We start from the raw sequence: 25,452 nt of genomic DNA on the forward strand, positions 1-25,452 counted from the left end.
ATACCTGAGGTAAGCAACTTTAAAAGAGGAAAGGTTTATTTATTTACTTTTTTAAAGTTTTGGATTACATTAGGGGTGGTAGGATGATTTTAGATTTTTTTTTTTTTTTTTTTTTTTTTTTGGCACCAGGGATTGAATCCTGAGGTACTTAACCACTGAGTGACATTCCCAGTCCTCGATCTCCTTTATTTTTTTTAAAATAGGGCCTCACTAATTGCTGAGGCTGGTTTTGAACTTGAGATCCTCCAGCCTGGGCCCCCTGAGTTGCTGGAATTACAGGAATGTGCCACTGCACCTGGCATACATTTCTTATGTAGAAGTACCTTTACAGATGCAGACTGTTTGGGGCGGGAGCATTGACTATTCAAATTACATCTTGTTTTTGATGACATTATTTTCTCAGCTCTTAGTAAGATCCAAGCAAAACAAAGTACTGTATACCAAATTTTGGGCAGCAACATTCGTATAAAATGAGTGTACATTTAAAGTACTGGCAGATGCTTTGTATTTATTTGTTTGTTTATTTATTTATTTATTTTTTAATGTTTATTTTTTAGTTTTCGGCAGACACAACATCTTTGTTTGTACGTGGTGCTGAGGATTGAACCCGGGCCGCACGCATGCCAGGCGAGCGCGCTACCGCTTGAGCCACATCCCCAGCCCGATGCTTTGTATTTATGTTAACAAAAACAGATTCTAGTCTCAGATAATTATCTTTTTCACTCACTGAATGTTCAGCAGGACAGCAGGACATTCAGAAAGATTATTTTTTGGTTGTGAGACATCTTCTCTTACATTGTAGGCTATTCGACATGCTTAGCTCTAAGCCTTATAATGCCCATGATTTTTCCGATTATTTTTCCGACCCCAAACACTTCCCAATTTTGAATCCTGTTGGTCTAGGAATACATCCCTCTTGAGTACTAGTAGGTAAACATAATATGCTCTCGGTAAATAGTGTTTGGATATAAATGGAGGAAAGTTAAAGTTGTTGACATTTCAGACCAAGGACCGCTGATTGGTCTTTCTAGGATGCACAACTTCGCAGTTCAGAATCGGGAAGCGCAGAATGTGCAGGGGCAAATGTAGGGTGACAGCGAGATACACGCCGCTTAGCCCCACTCTTTTTCGTTTTGGTACTGGGGATGGAATCCAGGGGCGCTTAACACTGAACCACATCCCCATTCCTTTTTAATTTTTATTTTGAGACAAGGTCTCGCTAAATTGCTGAGGCTGGCCTCAAACTTGAGATGCTCCTGCCTCAGACTCGGAGTCCACACTCGCTTTTCTTTGCACTGTTTTAAATTACTTCTTGGGGATTAGACGCAAAAGAGCATCCCTCCTCCCCTGGGGACTGTCCAGGCGGTCGTTAGGGAACAAACTCCTCCTAATCGCGCAGGCGCAGACCATATTTGGCGCCACCCCGCCCCGCGCGTCACCGGAAATGACGTAGAGGAAATAGTAAAACCAGCCAGCAGCTAGCCGGCGAGGCGCTGTGGGCTGGCGGGCTAGTGGGATGGCAGATGAGGAAGAAGACCCGACCGTGAGTGAACGCCTCGGTCTCAACGTTCTGCTTTTCTCATTCCTTTAGGCTCCCTAGCAGAGGCAGAGTTGAGAATCGAGTCTGTTTTCCTTAGCGAATTCAGCCGAGAGAATGCAGGGACTTCGCTTTGCTTGCCCTTTTCATTGGATTTGTCATTTTAGTACGTGGGACAAGACTTGAAGGAAGAGTAGAAGGGTGGTTCCTTCCCTTTGGTTTTGGTCTGGATCTGCCAGATACCCTTTGAAACACTAGAGAATTATCAGAGGACACAGCTATTGTTTGCTGAAACTCATTATGAACTGGCAGTCAAACTGCTAACTAAACTGTACTTACTGTGAAGTAGTGGAAAAAGAATGAACTGGAAGTCAGGAAGCCTAGATCTCATATTCATTCTCTCTCTCTCTCTCTCTCTCTCTCTCTCTCTTTTCTGAGCAAATTACTTAACTTTGAGCATCGTTTTCTTTTCATAAAATAAGGGTTACTTGAGGAAAGTTTTAGCACTGTGTAAGCAAGTGCTTAGTAAACGTTAGTTTTACTGTAGGGAGTAGACTCTGACTCAGTATCAAATCTTTAACAGTAACGCTGTGTAGTGATTTATTTTCTGTTATTTAACAATCTACACTCGTTAGAACTCGTACATGTAAAGGCAATAGGATTGTTAGGTGCATTGTAGAGACTATTTCTGCATAACTTGGAAATTGGACTCATTTTTAAGTACCTTCGGTGCTAAGATTTCATGATTTTTTTTCCTGCCCGATTTAGATTTTTTTTAGCCTGATATCAGTGTTGAAAATACTAATTATTTGTCTATCAAATGCAATGCAGTCTTTGACATTACTATGTATGCATTTTAATTTCTAGTTTGAAGAGGAAAATGAAGAAATTGGAGGAGGTGCAGAAGGTGGACAGGGAAAAAGAAAGAGACTTTTTTCTAAAGAATGTAAGTCGTATTTAACAATGATTTTTTTACAAATCGTGAAAACCTTTGAAACTATCCTTTCAAAGTAGATTCATTGTTCTGAATGTGTTTCCCTTTAAGAATAGTATTCTCAGATCTGTCTCAAATTCTGTTTAAATAACTTTTGAATTATATATAGTAACCATCCTAACCCCATTACTTTTATACTCACACATACACAGTGATGCAATGTGGTGTTTTAATTCAGGGCAGAATATACTTTCATAGTTTTCATGTAACTTACCTCTGAAGAGAAGAAGCAGGGACTCCTTTGACTGTAACCTGGAACAGGTGCTGAAAATTGGGATTTTAAAGAAAAGCAATAAACAGGGCAGAAAGGTGCTGAACAGTGTGAGACATTACAGTGACTGAGAGATTATAATGTCCTACTCACTCAGTGGATAAATTTGACCCTTTTTGCCAGCAGCAAGAAGAGAACTGCTGCTACTGTTGGTGTAGACCAACCCCTGAAAGAAACCATAAGAATGTGCTTTCCATCTCCAGGTCTTGGGTCCTTAATGTATAGTTATGGTTGAGTATTGAGAGATGCAGCAATACAGATTTATGAATATCTGGTTTAATTAGGCTGCGTTAGACATGAGCAGTTCTCAAATACTTTTTTTTTTTTTAACATTTTTTTAGTTGTAGATGGACACAATATCTTTATTTATTTTTATGTGGTGCTGAGGATCGAACCCAGGGCCTCACGTGCACGGCGGGCACCCTACTACTGAGCCATAGTCCCAGCCCTCAAATGCTCTTTTTTTAACCGTTCAAATCATTTTCTATATCTCAATTTCTCACTTAAAGCTGACTACTCCTTATTCCATCTCTCTGATGCTAATTACTCAGTTTATATCTGGTTTAACTTATGTCAGCATATGTAGGGAATCTCCCTATACCAGAGCATCTCAGTGTGATTCTTGCACAGTTGGTTGTTAGTGAAGACCTTTGTTTCTACTTGGATCACTGTATTTTTGTGATAAGAATCTGGAATCTTCACAGCTTTTTTTTTTTGTGTTAGCAGAATCTAACATGTCTTACTGACCAAAATGTTTTCCTAAACCCTAATTTTAAAATGTTTTTCTTATTAGTATAACATAGAATTTCAAAGCATTCATTGCTATTCATTTATGTCGTTATATCCTTTAACCAAACAAAATGTGTATACTTCCTATTAGGTTTCTCTTTCACAGTGAAATATGTTTTCCTGCTGGAGAATTTTACCCATCAAAGTGTTAGTGATAGCCAGATGCAGTGGCTCATGCTTGTAATCCCAGCAACATGGGAAGGCAGAGACAGGAGTTGAAGGCCAAGGCAGGTTCAAGGCCAGCCTCAGCAACTTAGCCAGGCTCTAAGTGAGACCCTGTCTCTAAATAAAAAATAAAAAGGAGTGAGGATGGACTGGGGTCACAGCTCAGTGGTAGAGCTCTTGCCTAGCATGTGTGAGGCATCCGGTTTGATTCTCAGCACTGCATAAAAATAAATTAAAAAAAAATAGGTTCATCAAAAACCTAAAATAATATTTAAAAAACAGAAAGAGGGGATGGAGATGTAGCTCAGTGATAAAGTACCCCTGGGTTCAATCTTCAGTACAAAAAAAAGATAGTGATGAAGTATCTTCCTCAAAATATTAAAGAAAAAAAAAAAAACAATCACCAGTAATTTATATTGATATCACAAAGCCCTGATGTGAGGGCATATCATCTCGGTATCCTATTAAATGGTGTGTAACTTCATTCTAATCATGAGAAAATGACAACCCAAATTGAGAGACATTTTACAAGATAACTAACCAGTATTGTTCAAAAGTGTCAAGGACATGAAAGTTAGGGAAAAGCTGAGGAGCTGTCACAGATTGAATAGAGAAAACAAAGGAGGCATGACAGCTGAGTATATTTTTGATAGGAACCTAGAACTGATGACCTGCGGTTATAGCTCAGTGGTAGGGCATTTGCCATGCATGTGTAAGACACTGAGTACAATTCTGATCACTAAAGGCAAAAAAAGCCTGGGAAGAAGGACATTAGTAGAAAACTGGTACAATTTGAATAATGTTTGTACTTGTACTTAGTTTTGATAAATATGTTTATATAAGATGTTATGATAAAAGGAAGCCAGATATAGGGCATATGGGAGCTCTGTACTATTTTTACAGATCATCTGTTAGTCTAAAATTATCATTTGAAAAGGCAAAAAAATATTACAGAATCCAAAAAGAGAGAGAGAAAATCTTGGCTCCTGTGGCTCAAAGGAACTCAAGGACCTTGTTAGTGTAAATGCTATGATACCTCTATCCTGAGCTAGCTTTTAAGTCACCCCTTTCATTTCTTCCCTGGGCCTGCTTTCTTCTCTTTTTATTTCTACTAGTTTTTGCTTCTCCTAAATAGTAATTATTTGTACTTATTCCTTCATTTAGAAGTGTTTTCAGTGTTCCTTTAAAAAAAAAAAAAGTAAAATTTATCAACAGTTGTATAAGTCCTTAGTGAGCTGTCTGATGAATTTTACATGTATATCCTTGGAATCACCACTCAGATTAAGATATATTTCCAGCATTTGACAGCATTTACATTCCTCTTTGAGAATCTGGTGTTATAATTCTTCTCAGAAAAATGTTAAAAAAATTCAGGTGTTAAAATTTTTCTGGGGGCCGGGGATGTGGCTCAAGCGGTAGCGTGCTCTCCTGGCATGCATGCGGCCTAGGTTCGATCCTCAGCACCACATACAAAACAGGGATGTTGTGTCCACCGAGAACTAAAAAATAAATATTAAAAAATTCTCTCTCTCTCTCTTTAAAAAAAAATTTTTTCTGAATGATTTCAAGGGAGATTCAAGGACTTCTTGAAGCTTTGTCTGTGAACTAGTTGGGATTTATAGACTATATAGGTTAAAAATGTGCATGAATCACATTGGTCCTAAACTGTGATGCATAGAACTGTTGTGGGTCAGATTAATGACTCTGAAACCTGATCAGCTAGGTTCAGATTTAGGCTATATCTCTTACTAGCTGTGTGACTTCGGGTAAGTCACTTAGCTTGGTGTCTCAGTTTTCTCATCCATAGATAGGATATAATAATAGTATATACATCAAATGATTATTGTGAGGATTAGATGTGTTATATATATAAAAGCCTTAAGTACCTGGCATATAGTAAGGGCTATATATGTTTTAGCTATTAGCAGTTATTTTTATTACTCTGCATTAGATTTTTCTTCTCTTTTGCATGTTCTGTGGTTTCTTCAGATGACTCCTGAAAGGGCTTTGCTGACAGTTGTGTTGATCTAGGAAATAAAATGTCAGGATTCTTTGTAGAAGCCCTCTGCCTTCTCCTTTTAATTACCCTGTTTCTTTCCATAAGAAGGTAATTGGAGTATTTTCTGTCATGTTCTTTCCCCTATGGTAATATCAGAAAAGATTCTTATGTCTTTTCCAGTGCTCCACTGCCTCACCCACACACAGAAAACACTTCTAGAAAATACTAAGCCATTGCTGTCCTGTGCCTACCATAGAGTCTCCCACCTAGAGACATTCTGGGGGTCGCTGGTGAGTAGATGATAGAGATTAGGGAAAGAATGTACACATTAGTAGTGGTTTAAGGAAGGAACGGGAGCCAGAGTTTTGTTGGAGATTATGGTGATGAAACTGGTAAAATCTTTTTTTTTTTTGGTATGGGGGATTGAACGTAGGGTTGCTTAACCACTGAGCCACATCCTCAGCCCTTTTTATATTTTATTTAGAAACAGGGTCATGCCAGGTTGCTTGGGGCCTAGGCTGGCTTTGAATTTGCAATTCTCCTGCTTCGGTCTCCTAAACCGCAGGGATTACAGGCATGCACCACCATTCCCAGTTTATGGTCAAATCTTTTACACCAAAATCCATACATGGAGACAACAGATACAGTGTAAATATGTTTTTAGACCAATATTTTGTATAATTTTGGTCACTTCTAGTTGATATGAAAAAGTATTGGCGAAATTGTCAAGTAAATAAAAATTATTATTCTTTCGCAGTACGATGTATGATGTATGGGTTTGGGGATGACCAGAATCCTTACACTGAGTCAGTGGATATTCTTGAAGATCTTGTCATAGAGTTCATCACTGAAATGGTAAGATTCTGTTGTAACTGATCTTTTAAGAGGTTTTTGGCAATTTTTGTTTGGTTTTGTTTTGTTTTTGTAACTAGTCTGAGCTAATTGAAGAATAGGTTTAAAATTCTAAGTGTTTTTGAAAATCTAAAACTTATGGCATCCTTTTGAAACAAACTATCCATTGAGTGCCTGTTTTGCAAAAGTTATTGGTTTCTAATTATCATTATGGATGGAGATTAAATAAATATATTCCATGCCCTCCTCCTGAATTTTATTTATAAAGACATAAAACCCCTTGAATAAAATAAAAATATTGCCCATTATATATCTCATTATTCAACATAATCTTTTTTATTGCCTTTTCTACTGTTTATTTAAATACTAATTTATAGTTCCTGTCTGGATGCCCACTCCAAACAAAAACAACAAATTAAAAATAAAAATAAATAAAAATAAAGATATATAATGTTTTTTACTGTAGTGAGCTTGGTAATATTTTTTGTTCTCTAAATTTTGTAATACATATTTTTTTGTGTTTTAATAATTACTTTAGTAGCTACATAAAATTTATTTGAATTGTTTTCTAATTTTTTTTATTTATTTTTTTTTTTAAAGAGAGAGAGAGAGAGAGAATTTTTAATATTTATTTTTTAGTTTTCGGCGGACACAACATCTTTGTTTGTATGTGGTGCTGAGGATCGAACCCGGGCCGCACACATGCCAGGCGAGCACGCTACCACTTGAGCCACATCCCCAGCCCTGTTTTCTAATTTATTTAACCATTCTCTTATTGTAAAGGTTATTTATAAGTTTTATTTTTAACTGACTGGTTGACCTTTTTAAAAAGTTTTCTGGGCCGGGTGTGGTGGTACATGCCTGTAATCCCAGGGACTCAGAAGACAGAGGCAGGAGGATTTTGAGTTAAAAGCCAGCCTCAGCAATTTAGCGAGGCACTAAGCAACTCAGTGAGACCCTGTCTCTAATAAAATACAAAATAGGGCTAGGGATGTGGCTCAGTGGTCCAGTGCCCCTAAGTTCAATCCCTGGTACATCACCCACTCTAAAAAAAAAAAAAATTTTTTTTTCCTGTGCTAGGGATTGAACAGGGCCTTGTGCTTGCTAGGAAAACTGTTTACCACTGAACAAAATCCCCGTTCCTGAAACTAACATTTTGAATGATCAATTCTCTGTCTGCCCCATCTTTTGGAATACATTCTCAGGGATGGTATTACTGAGTATGGCTGTGTTTTGGATTATTTTCTTGCTACAGAATAGAATTAAAATTACTTAGGTCTGGGTATATAACTCACTGGATAAGCACTTGCCTAAAATGCTTAAGGTCCTGCACCATATCTATCTCCCCTCTACCCCACAAATAGTATGCATTAAAAAGAACTTTTTTCTATCTATAAAGGTAATTAATAACAAGTATGATTTTGGATGTATTAAAGCACAAGAAGAAAATTAAAACCTGTAAGTCTTCTCCCTAGAGACAACTAGTTCTGACATTTTGGTGATTATCATTTTACCTTTTTGTATGTATTTTGAAGCTTTTTATAAAATTGGAATCGTATGGTATGTACAGTCTTAGAACCAGCTTTTTCCGTTAGGTAAGTCTAGAACAATTATGCAATGACTTTCCCCTTGTCATTACATAATATTCCATCATATTTTCAATTACTCTACTAATTGAATATACTCAGTGCCTATTAGTAAAATTTAGTTTCTCTCTCTCTTTTTTTTTTTTTTTGTGTGTGTGTGTGTGTTTGTGTATGTGCTACAGGGTGCTTTTATCACTGAACTCCATCCCTAGCCTTTAAAATAATTAAATTTTTTTTTTTAAATTTTGAGACAGTCTAAGTTGCTAAGACTGTCCTTGAACTTGTGATCCTCCTGCCTCAGGTTTTTTTGGGGAGGTGGGGGCCAGGTACTGGGGATTGAACTCAGGGTCACTCAATCACTGAGCCACATCCCCAGCCTTATTTTGCATTTTATTTAGAGACAGGGTATCACTGAGTTGCTTAGAGCCTCACTTTTCCTGAGCCTGGCTTTGAATTCACAATCTTCCTGCCTCAGCCTCCAGAGCTGCTGGGATTACAGGTGTGTGCCATCAAGCCTAGCTTTCTTATTTCCATTTCTAGTCATCAGAAGTAATGCTATGAGCCAGGAGTGGTGGTGCATGCCTATAATCCCAGGAATTTGGAAGCCTGATGCAACAGGATTGCAAGTTCAAAGCAGCTCAGGAGGCTGAGGCAGGATTGCAGGTTCAAAGTCAGCCTCTGCAACTTAGTGAGAATTGTAAGCAACCCAGTGAGACCCTGTCTCAAAATAAAAAGGTCTTGGTATGTGGTTCAGAGTTTGAGCACCTCTGGGTTTAATCCCTGGTACCAAAAATAAATAAATAAGTAAAAATTTTAAAAGGGCTAGGAAGGTGACTCAGTGATTAAGCACCCCATGATTCAATCCCTGCTACCAAAAAAAAAAGTAATGCTGTGATTAACCTTTGTTTTTGTACAGAATGAGTATATAATGATAGGGATGAGGTTTATTTGATTTTAAGAAATCCCACCAATATTTATTGGCTATCAAAATGGAGGAGGACTCAAGCATAAACGGTGGTTACAAAGAAATTAGGAAATGATTTTATACAATGAAAACAAAAACTACATATACAAAGCTGAAGTTAGTTCAGTGGGTATGTTTAGCATGTGTGAGACCCTAGGTTCAATTGCTAGCACCACAATGGAAAAACAACAAAAAGGGAATATTAATAACTTTGGTAGATTTACTGTCCTTAATTTAAAAAAAAAAAAATAAAGAACTAACCTGCGGAGCATAAAGAGAAATATTGCCAATTACCCAGTAATAAATTAACAAAAGGAATGAATAGAGGGCTGGGATATATAGCTCTTTTGGTAGAGTGTTTCCCTTGCATGCACAAGGCCCTGGATTCAATCCCCAGCACCACACACACAAAAAAAAAAGATGGGGGGGATGAATAGAAAGACAATTCACAAATGAATAGCCATAGTAATTAGAATTTTTCAACCTCTCCAGCAATCAGTAAATACAAATTGAAACAACAAAATATTAGATTTAAAATTTTTGAATTTAATATGTTTCTTTGTAATAGACTCACAAGGCAATGTCAATTGGAAGACAAGGTCGAGTACAAGTTGAAGATATCGTCTTCTTGATTCGAAAGGACCCAAGGAAGTTTGCTAGGGTTAAAGACTTGCTTACCATGAATGAAGAATTGAAACGAGCTAGAAAAGCATTTGATGAAGCAAACTACGGATCTTGATAATTTTTGTACTTCATGAAATTTCATTATATTCTGTGGAAATCATATATAATAATTGTGTATTTTGTTCAGTAATGTCCTAATATCTAGGCATGTAAATGAAAGATGGAGAAACAAAGTTTTCAGCCTTTATTTTCATGTCTTTGATTTTAGAGTGATCCTTGAGCCTTTAATTGCCTGCCTTTACATGACTATACTTGAATTACTTACTGAGTTTAATGACTACACGTAAGTTAAAGTACCTTACAAATTATGCAGTTCCTTCTGACTTTTGACTATCTAAAGGATGAAGTAGTATTTATGTGTTAGGTATATTTGTGCCATTATAAGCTATACTATAGCTGTTTAATATGTGAAATCTAAGTGTCATTTTGACTATGACAGCTGAGACATATGCCTTACATATTCTGAAGTTTTTAGACAACAGTGATCTGAGATGTTATTAAAGATAGTGAACTGGTTTTCTTTTAAGGAGATGATATTTGAAACTACAAGTTTTTTGTAAGAATGTTTATGTGTCTTCAATGATAATTTGTTTTAATATTTTCTAAAGAGTGATTTTTTTATTTTTATTTTTTTAGAAACTTAAAAGTTTCATGTTGATGCTTCCATGTTGAAAGACTTTTTTGATTTAAAACCTTTTGGACTTAAAGTTACTTTTTAAGTTTTAGAACTCATTTTCCCAATCATCTACTTTCAGGAGCAGGAATGGCAATGTTTAATGAGCTAATGGTAGGATAAGCATTTGGGGTAGTGTTTTTTTAACATATTTGTAAGTACTTGTGAAAATGTGTAGTTGACTAAAACTGTATGTAGCTACAAAAACCACTTTTGTAGTTCACAGTATACAGGTTTTGTGTGAATTTAGCTTACTGCATTAAATTATTGCCCTTAGCTTAAAATAAGGATTAAAATTGCATTTAAAGAGATCACTGAATGTTACTGTTTGTGAAACTGAGCTTTTTGATTCTACTTATAAATAGTATCTATAAATCGGTACCTGGGAAAATTTTACTTTCTTAATCTATTGATACAAGGAATAAAGTATAAAAAATTAAACAGATTAATGTTTGATTTTGCCTGTGATTTATAATCTTTTTAGCCCCAGGATATTATGTTTATTATTGGTAATATGATAATTCTAGCTCAATAATTTCTATCTTTTTATAATAAATATATCACAGTTTATACTGGTCTTCAGTGCACACCTGAAAAGCTTTCCCAGTCTAAGCTATAAATAATAGGAATGGAATAATAAGCTATTCTTACATTACTATTTTTGCTAATAGGACCTGCTCCACCCTTAAGAAGGAAGTGGTAGCAACCAGCACTACTGGAGTGTCCTTAGCTGTATTTACTTTGTGTAGAGGGATACTATATATACACTGCATTAGATCATATCTCTAATAATTTTGAGTGCCTTACTATTCCGTTAATGATCCTTAAAAGTAAGACTTTTAAAGATTGCAAAAAAGGAATTTATTGGCTTACATAGCTGAAACATAGGAAAGAAGGGATGGAAATGACTTCAGGATTTACTGGATCTAAGTACTTAAGGATAATTAAGATAGTCTCCTCATTTTATTTTTACTTATTTATTTTTTGATATTGGGGATTGGACTCAGGGACACTCGACCACTGAGCCATATCCCCAGCCTTAATTTGTATTTTATTTAGAGACAGGCTCTCACTGAGTTGCTTAATGCCTTGCCATTGCTGAGGCTGGCTTTGAACTTGTGATTCTTCTGCCTCAGCCTCCGAGCTGTTGAGATTATCGGCATATGCCACCTTGTCCGGCTCTGTCCATTTTTTACCCTAATTTTGGTTTATTCTCTCTGTGGTCTAGGAACATGATGGCTAGCAGTTCTAGGGTTCCATTCTTACAACTCCAGATTGAGGAAGCTGTTCCTAATACAGAAAGTTCCAAGCAAGGATTATGATCATCCCAGCTCTAGTCATTTTTCTTGGCTAAATTATTCTGTCCAAGAAGTTGTACCAAAGCTTGGATCTCAAGCCTTACTTCTGTGGTGAAAAAGGGCTTGGGGTAGGTGTGGGAGCTGGATATTGGTAATTAGCATAAAGGGGACAGGGGGGCTGGACAGAAAAATACCAAATGTCCACTGATTTGATTGATGAACTTGTTAATTTTGAATTCTGGAAGGAAGGCAGCATGGCTGTCTTCCATTATCTAGGGCTGTAATGTGTAATATGGTAGACAGTAGCCATATGTAGCTCCTTAAGCCTAATTAAAGTTAAATAAAACTCAGTTTCTCAGTTGCACTTGGTATATTTCAAGTACTCAATAACCCCAAGGTCAGTGACTACTGCACTGGACAGAGGTGATACAGAACATTTTCATTATCACAGAAAATTCTTTTGGACAGTGCTGACCTACAGTATACAGGTGTTCTCCTAAGTTAACTCACTGAAAAAAAAAGAAAAAAAAAAAAACGTTGGAAAATCTCAAGCATATACATAATAATGAACCTCCAGCTTCAACAACCAAAAATTTTTTGCCAAATATTAAAAGCAAACCCCAGATGTATTATTTCATCTGTAAATTCTTCAGCATGTATTTCTAACAGATAAAAGTTTAAAAGGGTAACCAAATAGTATTTTATGCTATTATTATTAATTCTTTAATATTCTACCCCTAATGCCCAATACATGTTTAAATCTTCCTGATTTGTCTCAACATAGCTTTTTTGAGTTTGTATATTAGCTTTCTCTTGCTACTGTAACAAATCACTGCTCATTTATTACAAACTTATTATATTACCAGTTTTCTAGATCAGAAGTCTGATCCTGGCCCCTATCCTTAGATCAAGGAACCGACAGGGTTATCTTCCTTTCTGGATATTCTAGAAAAGAACCTGTTTACTTGCCTTTTCCAGCTTCTAGAGACTTTATTTCTTAGCTCATGGTCCCCTTCTTTGCTCTTCAAACCTAGCAGTGATACATCTCTGACTCTTCTGTGGTCACCCCTACTCTGAAGCCAGATGGGAAGGATTCTTTGTAATTTTGGACCCACCTGGGATAACTCAAGGTACTCTCCTCATTTCAAGGTTCTTAACTTAATCACACCAGCAAAATGTCTTTTACATCAAGTAATATATTCATTCACACAGGTTCTGGGGATTAGGATGTGGTTGTCTTTTGAGATGCTATTATTCTGCCTACCACAGTTGTTATGAAATAAGATTTAAACATGATATCACTAACTATATTTGTTTCCTATGTCTGCATTTGTAAAAATCTGTTATAATTCCTTCCCCACTTTGTTTTAAGTGAAGCTCTTTTAAAAATACCTTTATATTTTAGCATGTTTATTTGCTGCTTAAGCAGAGAGCCTAATATTATCTATGATTGCACTTGAAATTGTTGATTTTATTCTAAGTTGGTGTTCTTGGGTAAAAATTATAACATTAATTCTAAGTGTAGAAATTTTACAATGAGAGAAATAGCTTTCATGTCCTTTCATCAGTGGAGAAGGGTGATACCTGGAAAGTCATTTGGCCATTTGACCTCAGGAGGCATTACTTGGATGAACGTACTCTCCAGAGTTTGATTTGCAGCATTGCAGGTCCAGAAACTGATTTCATCAGCAAATGGAGAACACATCTCTCCTGGAATGGGTTCATAGAAACCAAGCTTATGAGACCAATGTAAGAAAATGGATATCAATTTACAGAAATAAATAAAACTTAAACAATGTGACCAGTGCATTCTTTTCTTCTCTAGGCAGACACATGTAGGAAACTGAAACAGAATTTTCTTTTCCCCCTGTACTGGGGATTGAACACAAGGGTGCTTTGTCACTGAACTATATTCCCTGTCTTTTTTTTTTTTGAGATAGCTTAATTGCCCAAACTGGCCTCGAATTTTCAATCCTTCTACCTCAGCCTCCTGAGTCTCTGGGAATACAGGTATGCACCACTGCACCTGGCCTGAAACAGAATTATGAGGGTGAATCATAATGCATTTATGTAATTCCCCTCATTATCTAGAGTGCCAGGTGACATAGAATAGGGTTAACAGAAAATCACCTGGGCCTGAGTAACACAGAAGGTGGGTTGCCCAGGGAGCCACCTTTAGTATTGTCTTGTTATTGACCCTGGAAACTTTTGAATTTTCACGACCATTGTTAATCCCCATCCAAGCATTTTCTCTGTTTGTCACTTTATTTACTTTTATTTTTTAGCATCCAGATTTAGCCCAGGAGTGCTTAACCCTGAGCCACATCCCCAGCCCTTTTTATTTTTTATTTTGAGTCAGGGTCTTGCTGAGTTGCTTAGGGTTTCCCTAAGTTGCTGAGCCTGGCTTTGAACTTACCTTCTTGTCTCAGCCTCCTGAGTCTCTTAAGTCTACAAGTGTTCACTACCATGCCCAGTTGTCACTTTAAAGTGACTTTACATATCTCCGGTTCATTTGAACTTTGATCTCAAAGGTTATTCAAAAAGGGCAATTTTCCATCCTAGTTCTATGGGGAAAACTCAGTTGCTCATAATAGCTGACAACACTAAATACTGTTCCCAAAAATCAAGAACTTGGGCTGGGAATGTGGCTCAAGTGGTAGCGCGCTCGCCTGGCATCCGTGCGGCCTGGGTTCGATCCTCAGCACCACATACAAAACAAAGATGTTGTATCCGCCGATAACTAAAAAATAAATATTAAAAAATTCTCTCTCTCTCTCTCTCCTCTCTCACTCTCTCTTTAAAAAAAAAAAAATCAAGAACTTTTTGAAGCTCTGCTTGTATCCCCAAACATTACCAATTATCTAGGCCTCATGCTTTTCTTCTTACCACAGAAGAGACTAAAGGTATGAATGGATGATCTGTGAGCAGAATGGTAGCTGTGTTATTGAAGGTTGCTTCATTTCCTAGGTCCTAGTAAATTACTACATGAGCTATTCAAACTTAAATTATGGAATAGGATGGAGGTGAAAGTTTTGGTACATAGTATCAGATAAGTACTTATTAGTCATCTATTGTATTTAAGGCATAGCCCAGATATAATTTTCCATATAGTATCTGGAAAAATGGAATTATGAAGTTATAGAAGTAAGAATATTTCTTTTTTAAATAAGATTAGCTTTTTTATTTTTTTATTATTTTTTTAAAAGAGAGAGAGAATTTTAATATTTATTTTTTAGTTTTTGGCAGACACAACATCTTTGTATGTGGTGCTGAGGATCGAACCTGGGCCGCATACATGCCGGGCGAGCGTGCTACCGCTTGAGCCACATCCCCAGCCCCGAAAAGTATATTTCTTATATGTTACTAATAGATTGGTTGGCATTTTAAATTGAACTTATTTTAAATTTTTTTTTTTTTAGTTGTAGCTGGACACAATACTTTTATTTATTTTTTATGTGGTGCTGAGAATCGAACCCAGCATCTTGCACGTGCTAGGCAAGTGCTCTACCCTGAGCCACAACCCAGCCCCTAAATTGAACTTTTTTACAAAATCCTGCATGTTGTTTGTAGTACTGGTATTTCTATTTCACTATTTGCACAGAAAGTCTGGTAAACAGCCCCTAAATATTTGGGTGTTTTTTTGTTTGTGGTGCTGGGGGTGGAACTCAAAGAGTTTCGCATGTGCTAGGCAAGCATAGAGAGCTATATCCTGAATATGTATGTTTTTCAGCTAGGAAGAACCGTTGCTAACATATCATTTGCTGTTTGCCTTTGCATGACTATTACAGAGAACTGAAGTTTTTTAGGAAAGAGTGTACTTACTGACTAATCTGTAAAATGCTAATACTATGCTTAAATTTTCTGAAATGGGATTTTTTTTTTTTTTTTTTTTTTTTTTTTTTTTAGTTTTGGGGATGTAAACTTTTGCTTTTGATATGGAAGTTGAACTCAGGGCACTGAGCTTCATCACCAACCATTTTTATTTTTTTATTTCAAGACAGAGTCTCACTAAGTCATCCAGGCTGTCCTGAAACTTGTGATCCTCCTTCCTCAGCCATGGGCCACCACATCTGGCTAGGAGCATATGAATTTACTATAAGACACCTATCTGAATTCATTTTGGTGAATTTCTTTCATCTTCATAGCAAGTTCTACTAATGCTCTCAAACATGTTACTAGAAATTATTAACCTATTGTAAAACATCTATTTTAAAGATATACATTTATATAAAGATTTCTAACATTTAATTTTCCTTTTGTGAATTTAGAACATTTCAATGACTTGATTAAAATGAGATTTTTTTTTTTTGCAAAACAAAACACTTTATTTATGTGTCAGATATTTATTTGACATAGATAAAAACATCTCTTTTATGTTGAGACAAGAATGTGTTTTTCTCTACCAGGTTTAATCACCAATGTATAATTTATGCTTTGTCTAGAAATCCAGATAGAAGCCCTGGTAGACACAGGTAATTCTACTTCATTATCATTTAATCTATTAACGAGAAATAGCAGGGGAGGTACTTTTTTTTCCCCCAAATCCAGGACATTACTGGCTCTGAAGCACAAAATTCATTGATATGTGTAAGTTTTAGTAATGAGAGTGGATTTTTTGCTTTTTTAAAAGGAGAAAGGAAAGTCTAAGTCAGGTGATAGGACAGAGAATGTTTTCATAAAGAAGTATTTCTTTCTTTTTTTTTTTAAAGAGAGAGATAATTTTTTTAATATTTTATTTTTTTAGTTTTCAGCGGACACAACATCTTTGTTTGTATGTGGGGCTGAGGTTCAAACCGGGACGCATGCATGCCAGGCGAGCGCACTACCACTTGAGCCACATCCCCAGCCCCAAGAGTGGATTTTTTAAAAGCAAGTTTCTTATCCTCAGTGAACCCCCCTGAACTCAAGGGAAGATTTCCTAGCTTGGATTTCTTTCTACTATTTTGGGAAAACCAAAACTTTCAATTCCCTTTTTTAGAAATGTCACTTGAGAGTCCTAATGAAAGGGGTCCACCTTAACCTACAGGCATTTAAGTTACAGGCACCATGAATCATTCTGTTATGTTAGAACCTGCATTTCTAAATGGTACTCAACCTAGTTTCTGACATAGCATAGGCATTTGGCAAATATTTGGTGAATGATTGGGACAGTACCTTGGGATCTAAGGACAGTTCATCTAAGAAAGCCTTGTCCTTTCTGAACAATTTGCTGCTATTGCAGCAACTAGAGTGAAAGACAAGATCTATTCTTAACCAGTGTGGCTGGGTATAGAAGGAAAGGTGATATGTAGGCTAACAGCTAGCTATTAAGGTTGTAGAGTAAAACTTGATGTTACATTAGGAAGCAAATACACAGTCCATGCATTTGTCAGTGTACAAGTGATACAGTGTACCAGAAGTCCTATATTTCAGTGTCTGTTTCCTTCCCTTCCTACCTTTTACCCACCCCCACCCCCAAATATAAAGGATATATATTTGCTTCTTATAAGGCTGATTATTATTTATTAAAAAATTGGATGTATATAACACTATGTCCTAGAGTGTAAGGGGTATAAACAAGATCTCTAACCTTCCCTACCTCATCAGAATAAGATTTTCTTTTTTTTTTTTAAGTTTTTTTAAACTTTATTTTATTCATTTATTTTTTTAATGTGGTGCTGAGGATCAAACCCAGTGCCTCACACGTGCTAAGCAAATGCTCTACCATTGAGCCACAACTCCAGCCCAGGATTTATTTATTTTTATTAATTAAAATTAAAAAAAAATTTTTGCAGTTGTAGATGCCTTTATTCTATTTGTTTAATTTTATGTGGTGCTAAGGATCAAACTCGGTGCCTCACACATGTTAGGCAAGTGCTCTGCCACTAAGCCACAGCCACAGCCCCTAAAACTTGTTTTATTTAATCCTATGTGTCCAAACTATTATCATTGAAAATGTAATCTTTATAAACAAATTACTGAAATTTTACATTCTTCTGTTTTGTACTAAGTACTTGAAACATAACATGTATTTTTATATTTACAGCACATCTGGATTCAGATTAGATACATATCAAATGTTCAATAGCCTCAAGAGCTAGTGGCTATCATACTGGACAGTGTATCTATAATAATAACTGATTTTTAAAAATCACACATATCTTTAGTAGTTGGTAAATTATAGGAAGAAACAAACAGCCACCACATGCCTCCTAATGGAAGACTCCATATTATACGGTAGTCTATACCCCCCAAAAGAACCTGAATGCAATCAAGTCTTTAGATTCAATTACCAATTTATATAAAATACATAGGAGAAAATATGTTAAAGAGGATTTACTCAACAAAATTTATGTCATGAGGAACTTTAAAGAGACAACTAAAACAAAAAAGAGGAATTGTTAAAGTGAGATGAAGAACCCATAAATTTAAAACAGATTTGTTTTCTTAAAGCTAAGATTTCCAGTTGATACAGTGAAGTAGAGTGGGAAGAAAATGATTTTAAGAATCAGAATGGTTAAAATCCTGACTTGCTGTGTATTAGTTGTGTGACCTTGGGCAATTTATTTTCCTTAATCTCTGATATGGGAATTATTTAGTAAGTGTCTTAAGGGAGATTGTGAGGCTTAAATGAGAACATAGGCAAAGCACTTCATTTGGTGCTTAATGGATGCCAAACCCAATCCAATACCAGAAAATCAGGTTCTTCCCGCCCCCCCCCCCCAGCACTCCTCTGCTTCCAGTAGGTGCTCAGATGTTTGTCTGATTGTCTCTGATGAGTATCTCTAGGTTTCACTGAAGATATATGTATTTAAATAATGCTTGTTTTTGCAACTGCTATTGTTGGAGAGTCAAGATTAAGATCGAGTTTCTTAGGTGAATTATACTGGCACAATAATGGAGAGATAATTTCAAGGATATATTGTGTCTGCTCACTTTTCAATTTAAACATCAGGTAAAGCACTTTTTGTTTGCTTTCTTTCTTTTTGTACCAGGGATTGAACCCAGGGGCACTTGATCACTGAGCCATATCTACAGCCCTTTTTTATTTTTATATTTTTAATTTTTTTTACTTACACATAGACACAATATCTTTATTTATTTATTGAGAGAGAGAATTTTTTAGAATTTATTTTTTAGTTTTCGGTGGACACAACATCTTTATTTTATTTTTATGTGGTGCTGAGGATCAAACTCAGTGCCTCACATGTGCTAGGCAAGCGCTCTACCACTGATCACCAACCACAGCTCCCTTTATTTTTATTTAGAGACAAGATCTCACTAAATTGCTCAGGGCCTCGTTAAGTTGCTGAGGCTGGCTTTTTTTTTTTTTTTAATATATCAAGACCCTAAATAACATTAAATTTTTGTGTTTATTTGCCTGTTACGCATCATTCGAGAGGGTTCATAATGATTTTTTAGGAAGATTTAGTCCAACTGGGTTATTGATCACAGGTAAGATTTTGTGTTTTCCCTTATTTCTCTTTCCCTCAAAGCTATGGCTTCTTTTATCTTATTGGACAAAATTCTTCCTTTCCAGAAATGTTTTTGATGATTATTCTCTTTACCAATATTTTATACCCCATTTCCCACTTGGGGGGGAGCCTCAGCTCACTCTGGCTTTCAGACTTCGTGAGGCTCAGGTTCTTACCATGTTGATGCCTTTGGATGTGGTTCTATGTGGTTATACTCCCTGAATATTTGATTCAGCTCAATTGAGCATCACATATATTTGTGGAATATCACTGCACTTACGGAGTTAGAATAAAGGCATAGGCAAAAATGGTGAACACATTTAACTGAAAACTGCTTCAAGGCAGATCAGTTTCACAAAATGAGAAACCAGGAAGGGGACAAATAAGCTACTAAAGTTTTCAGCGAGGAAGTGGAACCTGGAAAAGCAGAGAAGTAGAGGAGGTAAGACTTGTTTATTGCTTTTATTAATAAATTATCCGGCAGAAGTAGTAAGAGTCAATCCTTGGGCGCAGAAGACATCTCTATTTGGAAATGATAACCCTGTCCTCGCTATTTCGGGACACAGGGTCACCCGCCAGCTATGGGTCTGTGCCCGAGATACTGGCCTCTCCTGCAATCCCCAAGCCGGCTGGAGCGCGCCCTCCAGGCCCGCCCCGCCCCCTGGACCCACCCGCCCGCCCCGGACACGCCCCCTCCCGCCCCTGAGCACTCCCCTTCCCGCCCCTGGGCCCGCCTCTCCGGCTCTCTCTTCCGTGCAGGCACCTGCCTGGCCGCCCCGCGCGGGGTCCTGAGGCGCCTCGGGGAAACTCTGCGATTGGTTGCAGCTTGTGGCTGGAGTTCGGCTCCAGCAGCGCTTGACAACCGCAGTCTGCCAAAGACTGAACTGGGCGGTCGCCGGCCCGGGAGGGGCGGAGGCGAGAAGGACGGGCTGACGAACTGATGGACTGACGCGCGGGTGGCTGGAGGGAGGACCGACGCCAACCCCTTACCGCCGCCCTTGCGCTCCTTCCCCAGCCCGGAGCCGGCAGCTTCGGGCCCCAGCCGTCGGCCTCGCAGCTGCGTTCCCTTCGCCACTTCTGCGGGCTCATCTCGGAGCCCTCAGGTGAGAGACTACGGGAGGCGGGGGCGGGCCGCTGCACACCTCTGTTGCCATGGTCACCCGTCGCCACCTGTCACCCGCTGACTGGGCTCTGACCCCTCAGCCCAGAGAGTAGCTTTCGAGGCCCATGAGAAGGGGCTTTGGGTAGGTTTGGGTGGTGCTTGGGTGGAGACGGATCGTGGGTGAGGCCCCGGCGCTGCAGGATGGGGACCTGGGAACTGCCAGGCCTCCATTCGAGGCCGCCGCTCCTGGACCACACCTTTCCCACTTTGCCAGCGCGGTTCTAGGGGCAGAGCGACGCCCCCCGCGCTGGAACGAGCAGCTAGCGACCGCAGCGTTCTTGGCCACCACGCTGCTGCTGAGGGGCGGGAAGCAGACAGACTGCGCTGCTGCTTCCTTCCTCGCCGCTCTGCGGAGCGGGTGCCAGAACTGAGGGGAGCGCTCGCGTCCCTTTCTGGGCACGCCTTGGCCTGGAGGCGGAGAGGGAGCGGCGGTACTGGGGGCCGGGCGGGTGCCTGGGGCAGCCGAGCGGGGCCGGGTTTGGTCTTTCTGACGTCAGTGGTCAGTAAGAGTAGGCTTTGGGGTGTCTCAGAGTGGTGCAGAGACTGGATTTGGAACGGGGGGTTGTACTCAGGGCGCCTGCGTAGAAGAAAGGGGAGGTTGTAGAATAGAATTCATAGGGTTAAGCCTTCCCTGTATTGGGGAGAAAAAGATGGGGGCTCTAGCTCTGGGGCGAGGCCTTTATTAAAAGGGGCGGGGGCGAAGGTAGGTAGAGCTTTTGACCAGATGTTGTTTTTTTTTTTTTTTTTCTTTTCTATACCCAGACGTGCTGTTGGTAACCACGCACGGTTTCTGAGAGGAGCTTTTTTGGCAACTTGGTTCTCTTTGCATAATGAAAGGAGAAGTCTTTGTTCCACCCAGATTCATAGGCTGTGATCCTCACTTATTTTCTTTCCTTTGTTGTAAAGTTCATAGAATGCTTAAAAAGTTAGTGCCGCAGAAATTAACATGTAGGTTTTAAAAATGTTATAAATCTTTTTTTCACGGCAAATCTAGTTAGAATATTTTTTTTTTAATTTTTTGTCTCTAGTGTTGGCAAGTGTTGCATTGACATTTTACTAGGCAGGAAAACCGCCCCAAAGCCCATTTTCCCTTTATATGGCACATTCTCTAGGTCTATTTAGGAAGAAGATGTTACAAATTATTTTATCATAGTTTTTTGGAGGATGTAGATTGTTTCCAGCAGGAAAGAAATTAATGTACAATTATGGGAAAGACAGGAAGAAAGCCATAACAGTATATTAAGGTAAAAAACCAAAAAATAAACATTTGAATTTGGATGTCTATTATTATTATGAGGGGATTTTTAACCTGTGTTTATTTCCCACCTTTTTACCTCCCTGTTTTCTTATAATAAAAAGGAGTAGTAGGGGACTGGGATACAGAGCATTTGCCCAGCATTGGTGGGGCCCTGGGTTCAAACCCAAGAACCAGGACAAAACAAACAAAAACCAGTACTAGGAATGTATCAAAAGAGACAAGAATAGTATCCTGTATTTCTAATTATATAATTATGTTTAGTCTCTTTTTGGGTTTTTGAAATTGAATTTATCAATTACTGGATGGATACCATTGATAGGTTTTATGCTGCAGTTTGAAAAACACTTCAAGATAAATGAAAAATATGTGCAGTTTTCTTTAGATCAGTAAGCTGGAAATCAGGTTGCTGTATTTAAAATTCTCTTTACTGCTGATTATAATCTTGGAAGAGCTATTTACTGGACTATTGACTCTGGTTTCTTGTTCTATAAAATGGTATAATACTTATTATTGTTTTAGTCAGTGAATGGGCTCTAAAGTTGAATAACAATGCATTAGAAAACACTTTGGACAAATTTTAAGGCATCTGTTGATTAATTCCCTGTCCCCTGTAGTATTGGAGTTTGAACCCAAGACTCTTGTACTGGGCTACATCCTTAGCCCATTTTTAAATTTTGAGACAGTGTCATGCTAAATTGCCTAGGCTTCCTTGAATTTACAATCCTCCTATTTCAGCCTCCCGAGTAACTGGGATTACAGGTGTTCCTCACCCTGCACCAGGCTTGTTGATTACCTTTTAATAGAAGGAGCATTGGCAAGAATAATAAAAAAAATTTCTGCATGATCTATTTGACATGTCTAAGTCTAGGGCCCGATTTTTTACAGTGACTTTAAAGGGCTCACAGGAACTGTTGAGGTGCATCCTAAACATTTGGCAGAGGTTCTTTATTTTTGTGGTGATGTGGAGCAAAGGGTGTTTCTAAATGTAGGTCAAAATTGCTTTCTTGCAAATAAAGCTGTAATCAATAGTTGACCTAATTTATATTTGGTGCTGAATAATCCTGAATGTGGATCATTGGTTCTTGACTAATGAAGAAATAACTTTATCCTGTTGACCTGTGGTTTTCAAACTGGAGTATTTGGACCATTAGAAACATGCAACATTGTGCTAAGAGATAAACCTTTGTTCACATAACATAGCACACATTTATGGAATTATCAGTTTCACTTGAAGACTTGGGTAAAAATATTATTTTTGTTTTAAAGCAAAAAGATCATATGGAGAAAGCAATATTCCATTAATCTAAGGTAAAATTCCGAGACTTCAAAAGCAATTTCATGCTAAGAACTCCCTGGGGATGTGTTTAGTTTCTTCTCTCCTCAAAGGAAAGTCTAAGAAACTTTACCTTGGACTAATTCAGCTAATGAATGGCATATCATTACATAGCACAAGAAATAAACTGAATTGCAATTTTAAAACTTTGGCTGATATTAGGTTCAACATCACTTGAGTCCTAATCATGTCCCCTCCCCTTTTTTAATCCCTGTTAAAGTCAGAGTGCTATAGTAGAGAGGTCATAGGATTTCAGTCAGATACATTCTGTCATCCCATTCTTGGCTCTGCATTTAATTGCCTCAGAGGCAAATACCTAACATCTCTAAGTGTTAGTGTAATCATCCATAAAATGACAATCATAGAGTCATAAGAATTACATAGATACTATCTGAAAGTTTTTAGCACAAGGTCTGGCATGTGGTATGTATCTCTGTATATTAGGATACTAATAATCCTTTAAACTCATTCTTAGCAGGAAATCTTGTTACCCCCCTAACTTTCTTTCTTTCTTTCTTTTTTTTTTTTTTAGGACTTTCTTTCTTTCTTCTTAGTTTTATTTTTTTAAATACACAATAGCGGAATGCATTACAATTCTTATTACACATATAGAGTACAATTTTTCATATCTTTGTATATAGAGTATGTTCACACCAGTTCATGCCTTTTCTTTTTTTGCATAACAATTCTTATTACACATATATACCACAATTTTTCATATCTCTTTATATATAAAGTATGTTGACACCCAATTTGAGTCTTCATACATGTACTTTGGATAATGATGTCCATCATATTCCACTGACCCCCTAACTTTCAATGGCATTTTATATGTAATTCTCTTTTGTTAATCTGTACTTTATATTTTATGTACATTATTTTCATATGCAAGACTCAAACCCAGGTCTTCAGACTCTAAGTCCCCTGCTGGCCCACATCCAAGGATATTTCACTTTTGAGACCACCACATTAAATGGTTAACTCTTACATATTTTAACTATTTTTTTCCTTTTGAATTTCTATTCAAGGATAAAGATATCCTTATAAAATACTTCACACCTTCCTTATAACCTTCTTTTGTGACTTCTTGTTTAGCATAGTAGCTTAAACATTGTACTTGGTAACTGTAGGTGTGTTCATAGGTGTGTTGAAACTAAGAAATACTCAAATATTTTTAAAATGGATACTAACTTTAAACAAGTATTACCACAAGTAGGAGTTTCTTCATGCCATCTGTTTAATCTTTAAATTTCCTCTTTACCTATCATTTTTAACATAATTGGTCTAATTGATCTTCCCAATGTTTAAAAAATCACACCTAAAATATTTTTAAAAACAAGTCAACTTATTCCAAAGTAAATTTTTATATTTGCTATCCAGAGCACAGTAGCTCTCCCATAGCATTCATTAGTAGTCCTTTTGACACATCGTCCAACTTAGTCAAGCCTATGAGTTTTGAAGGGAAGAAATTTAAATTTATTGAACACTAATCACGTTCTCACTACTCTACTAGGAGATTTATCTCATTTTACAAATCACTATTCTACTTTATTTTTTTTTTAAATATTTATTTATTTTTTTAGTTATCGGCAGATACAACATCTTTGGTGGTATGTGGTGCTGAGGATGGAACCCGGGCTGCACGCATGCCAGACGAGCGCACTACCACTTGAGCCACATCCCCAGCCCTATTCTACTTTATATAGAGAGAGTACTACATGAAAAAAGGACATAATTTTTACACTGTTTATACTTGACTCATTTAATTAAAAATGTGTCTTTTTATGGCTAAGTACAATGTTTTATGATTCTTGTTATTTGTTGATAAAGAAAGTGCAACCTGACTAAAATCTTTGAGAAAGTTTTATAGAACGAATAGTTACAGCCTAAATGTCCATTTTTGGCTTAACATTTTTAATGGTATTTTGAAAACTTAAAAACAGAATTAGATTGCTTTTTTTTTCCCCAACTTTAAGGGAAGCTTTGGAAATGAAATTCTGGAAAATGCAAAACCACAAATTTTCACTAGTAAATGATGATATAAAACAACTGTAGGTGTGTTCATAGTAAATGTCCACATTATGAGAAGTGTTAGTTTCAGTCTATTATAGTTGTTGATCAGATCAGCCACACTTGAGTATTGTGTTCTATTTTAGGTGCTTGAAGAGGGAGATTTACAAATATACCGTGGAGGATGTTCAGTATGGTATGGGATGTGGAAACTATGTTTTGTGAAGGCTGGTGTTTGAAAGGATCCATTAAACAACATTAGATATGAGAATAGTGCCCAGTGTTTTTGCATTGTAAGCATAGTAATTAATCTTGTTTTTGGATTCTCTTCTAGTTGGTACTTTGATATAAAATAGGAACTTTGAGATGTAATTCTAAAATTTCTTTTTTATTTTATTTTATTTTTTGCTTATTTAAGTTCCC

At 37.3% G+C, this 25,452-nt stretch overlaps 2 protein-coding genes across 6 annotated transcripts in view; both read left to right on the forward strand.

Annotated features, from left to right (window-relative positions):
- Positions 1–1,439: 1,439 nt before the first annotated feature.
- Positions 1,440–10,970, forward strand: Taf13 (TATA-box binding protein associated factor 13). Its single transcript, XM_046467272.2, has 4 exons — positions 1,440–1,543; positions 2,405–2,483; positions 6,513–6,610; positions 9,726–10,970. The coding sequence occupies exons 1-4, from the start codon at positions 1,517–1,519 to the stop codon at positions 9,894–9,896; spliced, it is 375 nt and encodes a 124-aa protein (XP_046323228.1). The 5' UTR covers positions 1,440–1,516; the 3' UTR covers positions 9,897–10,970.
- Positions 10,971–20,074: 9,104 nt separating this feature from the next.
- Positions 20,075–25,452, forward strand: part of Wdr47 (WD repeat domain 47) — a 58,589-nt gene continuing 53,211 nt past the window's right edge. For 2 of the 5 annotated variants that reach the window (XM_058586320.1, XM_046467192.2), the window contains exon 1: positions 20,075–20,369. The gene's annotated coding sequence lies outside the window, so the exon portion shown is untranslated. The remainder of the gene's footprint in view (positions 20,370–25,452) is intronic. The other 3 variants (XM_058586321.1, XM_058586322.1, XM_058586323.1) reach the window with 2 other exon arrangements.

The sequence above is a fragment of the Marmota monax genome, unplaced genomic scaffold (genome assembly GCF_021218885.2).
Source record: "Marmota monax isolate L192 unplaced genomic scaffold, Marmota_monax_Labrador192_F-V1.1 WCK01_AAM20220418_F8-fsc00181, whole genome shotgun sequence".
NCBI classification, from domain to species: domain Eukaryota; kingdom Metazoa; phylum Chordata; class Mammalia; order Rodentia; family Sciuridae; genus Marmota; species Marmota monax.

Coding starts and splice junctions, on each gene's coding strand:
- Taf13 (XM_046467272.2), top strand. CDS start 1,517: ATGGCAGATGAGGAAGAAGACCCGACC. Junction 1,544..2,404: donor ATGAGGAAGAAGACCCGACC/GTGAGTGAACGC, acceptor TTTAATTTCTAG/TTTGAAGAGGAAAATGAAGA. Junction 2,484..6,512: donor GAGACTTTTTTCTAAAGAAT/GTAAGTCGTATT, acceptor ATTCTTTCGCAG/TACGATGTATGATGTATGGG.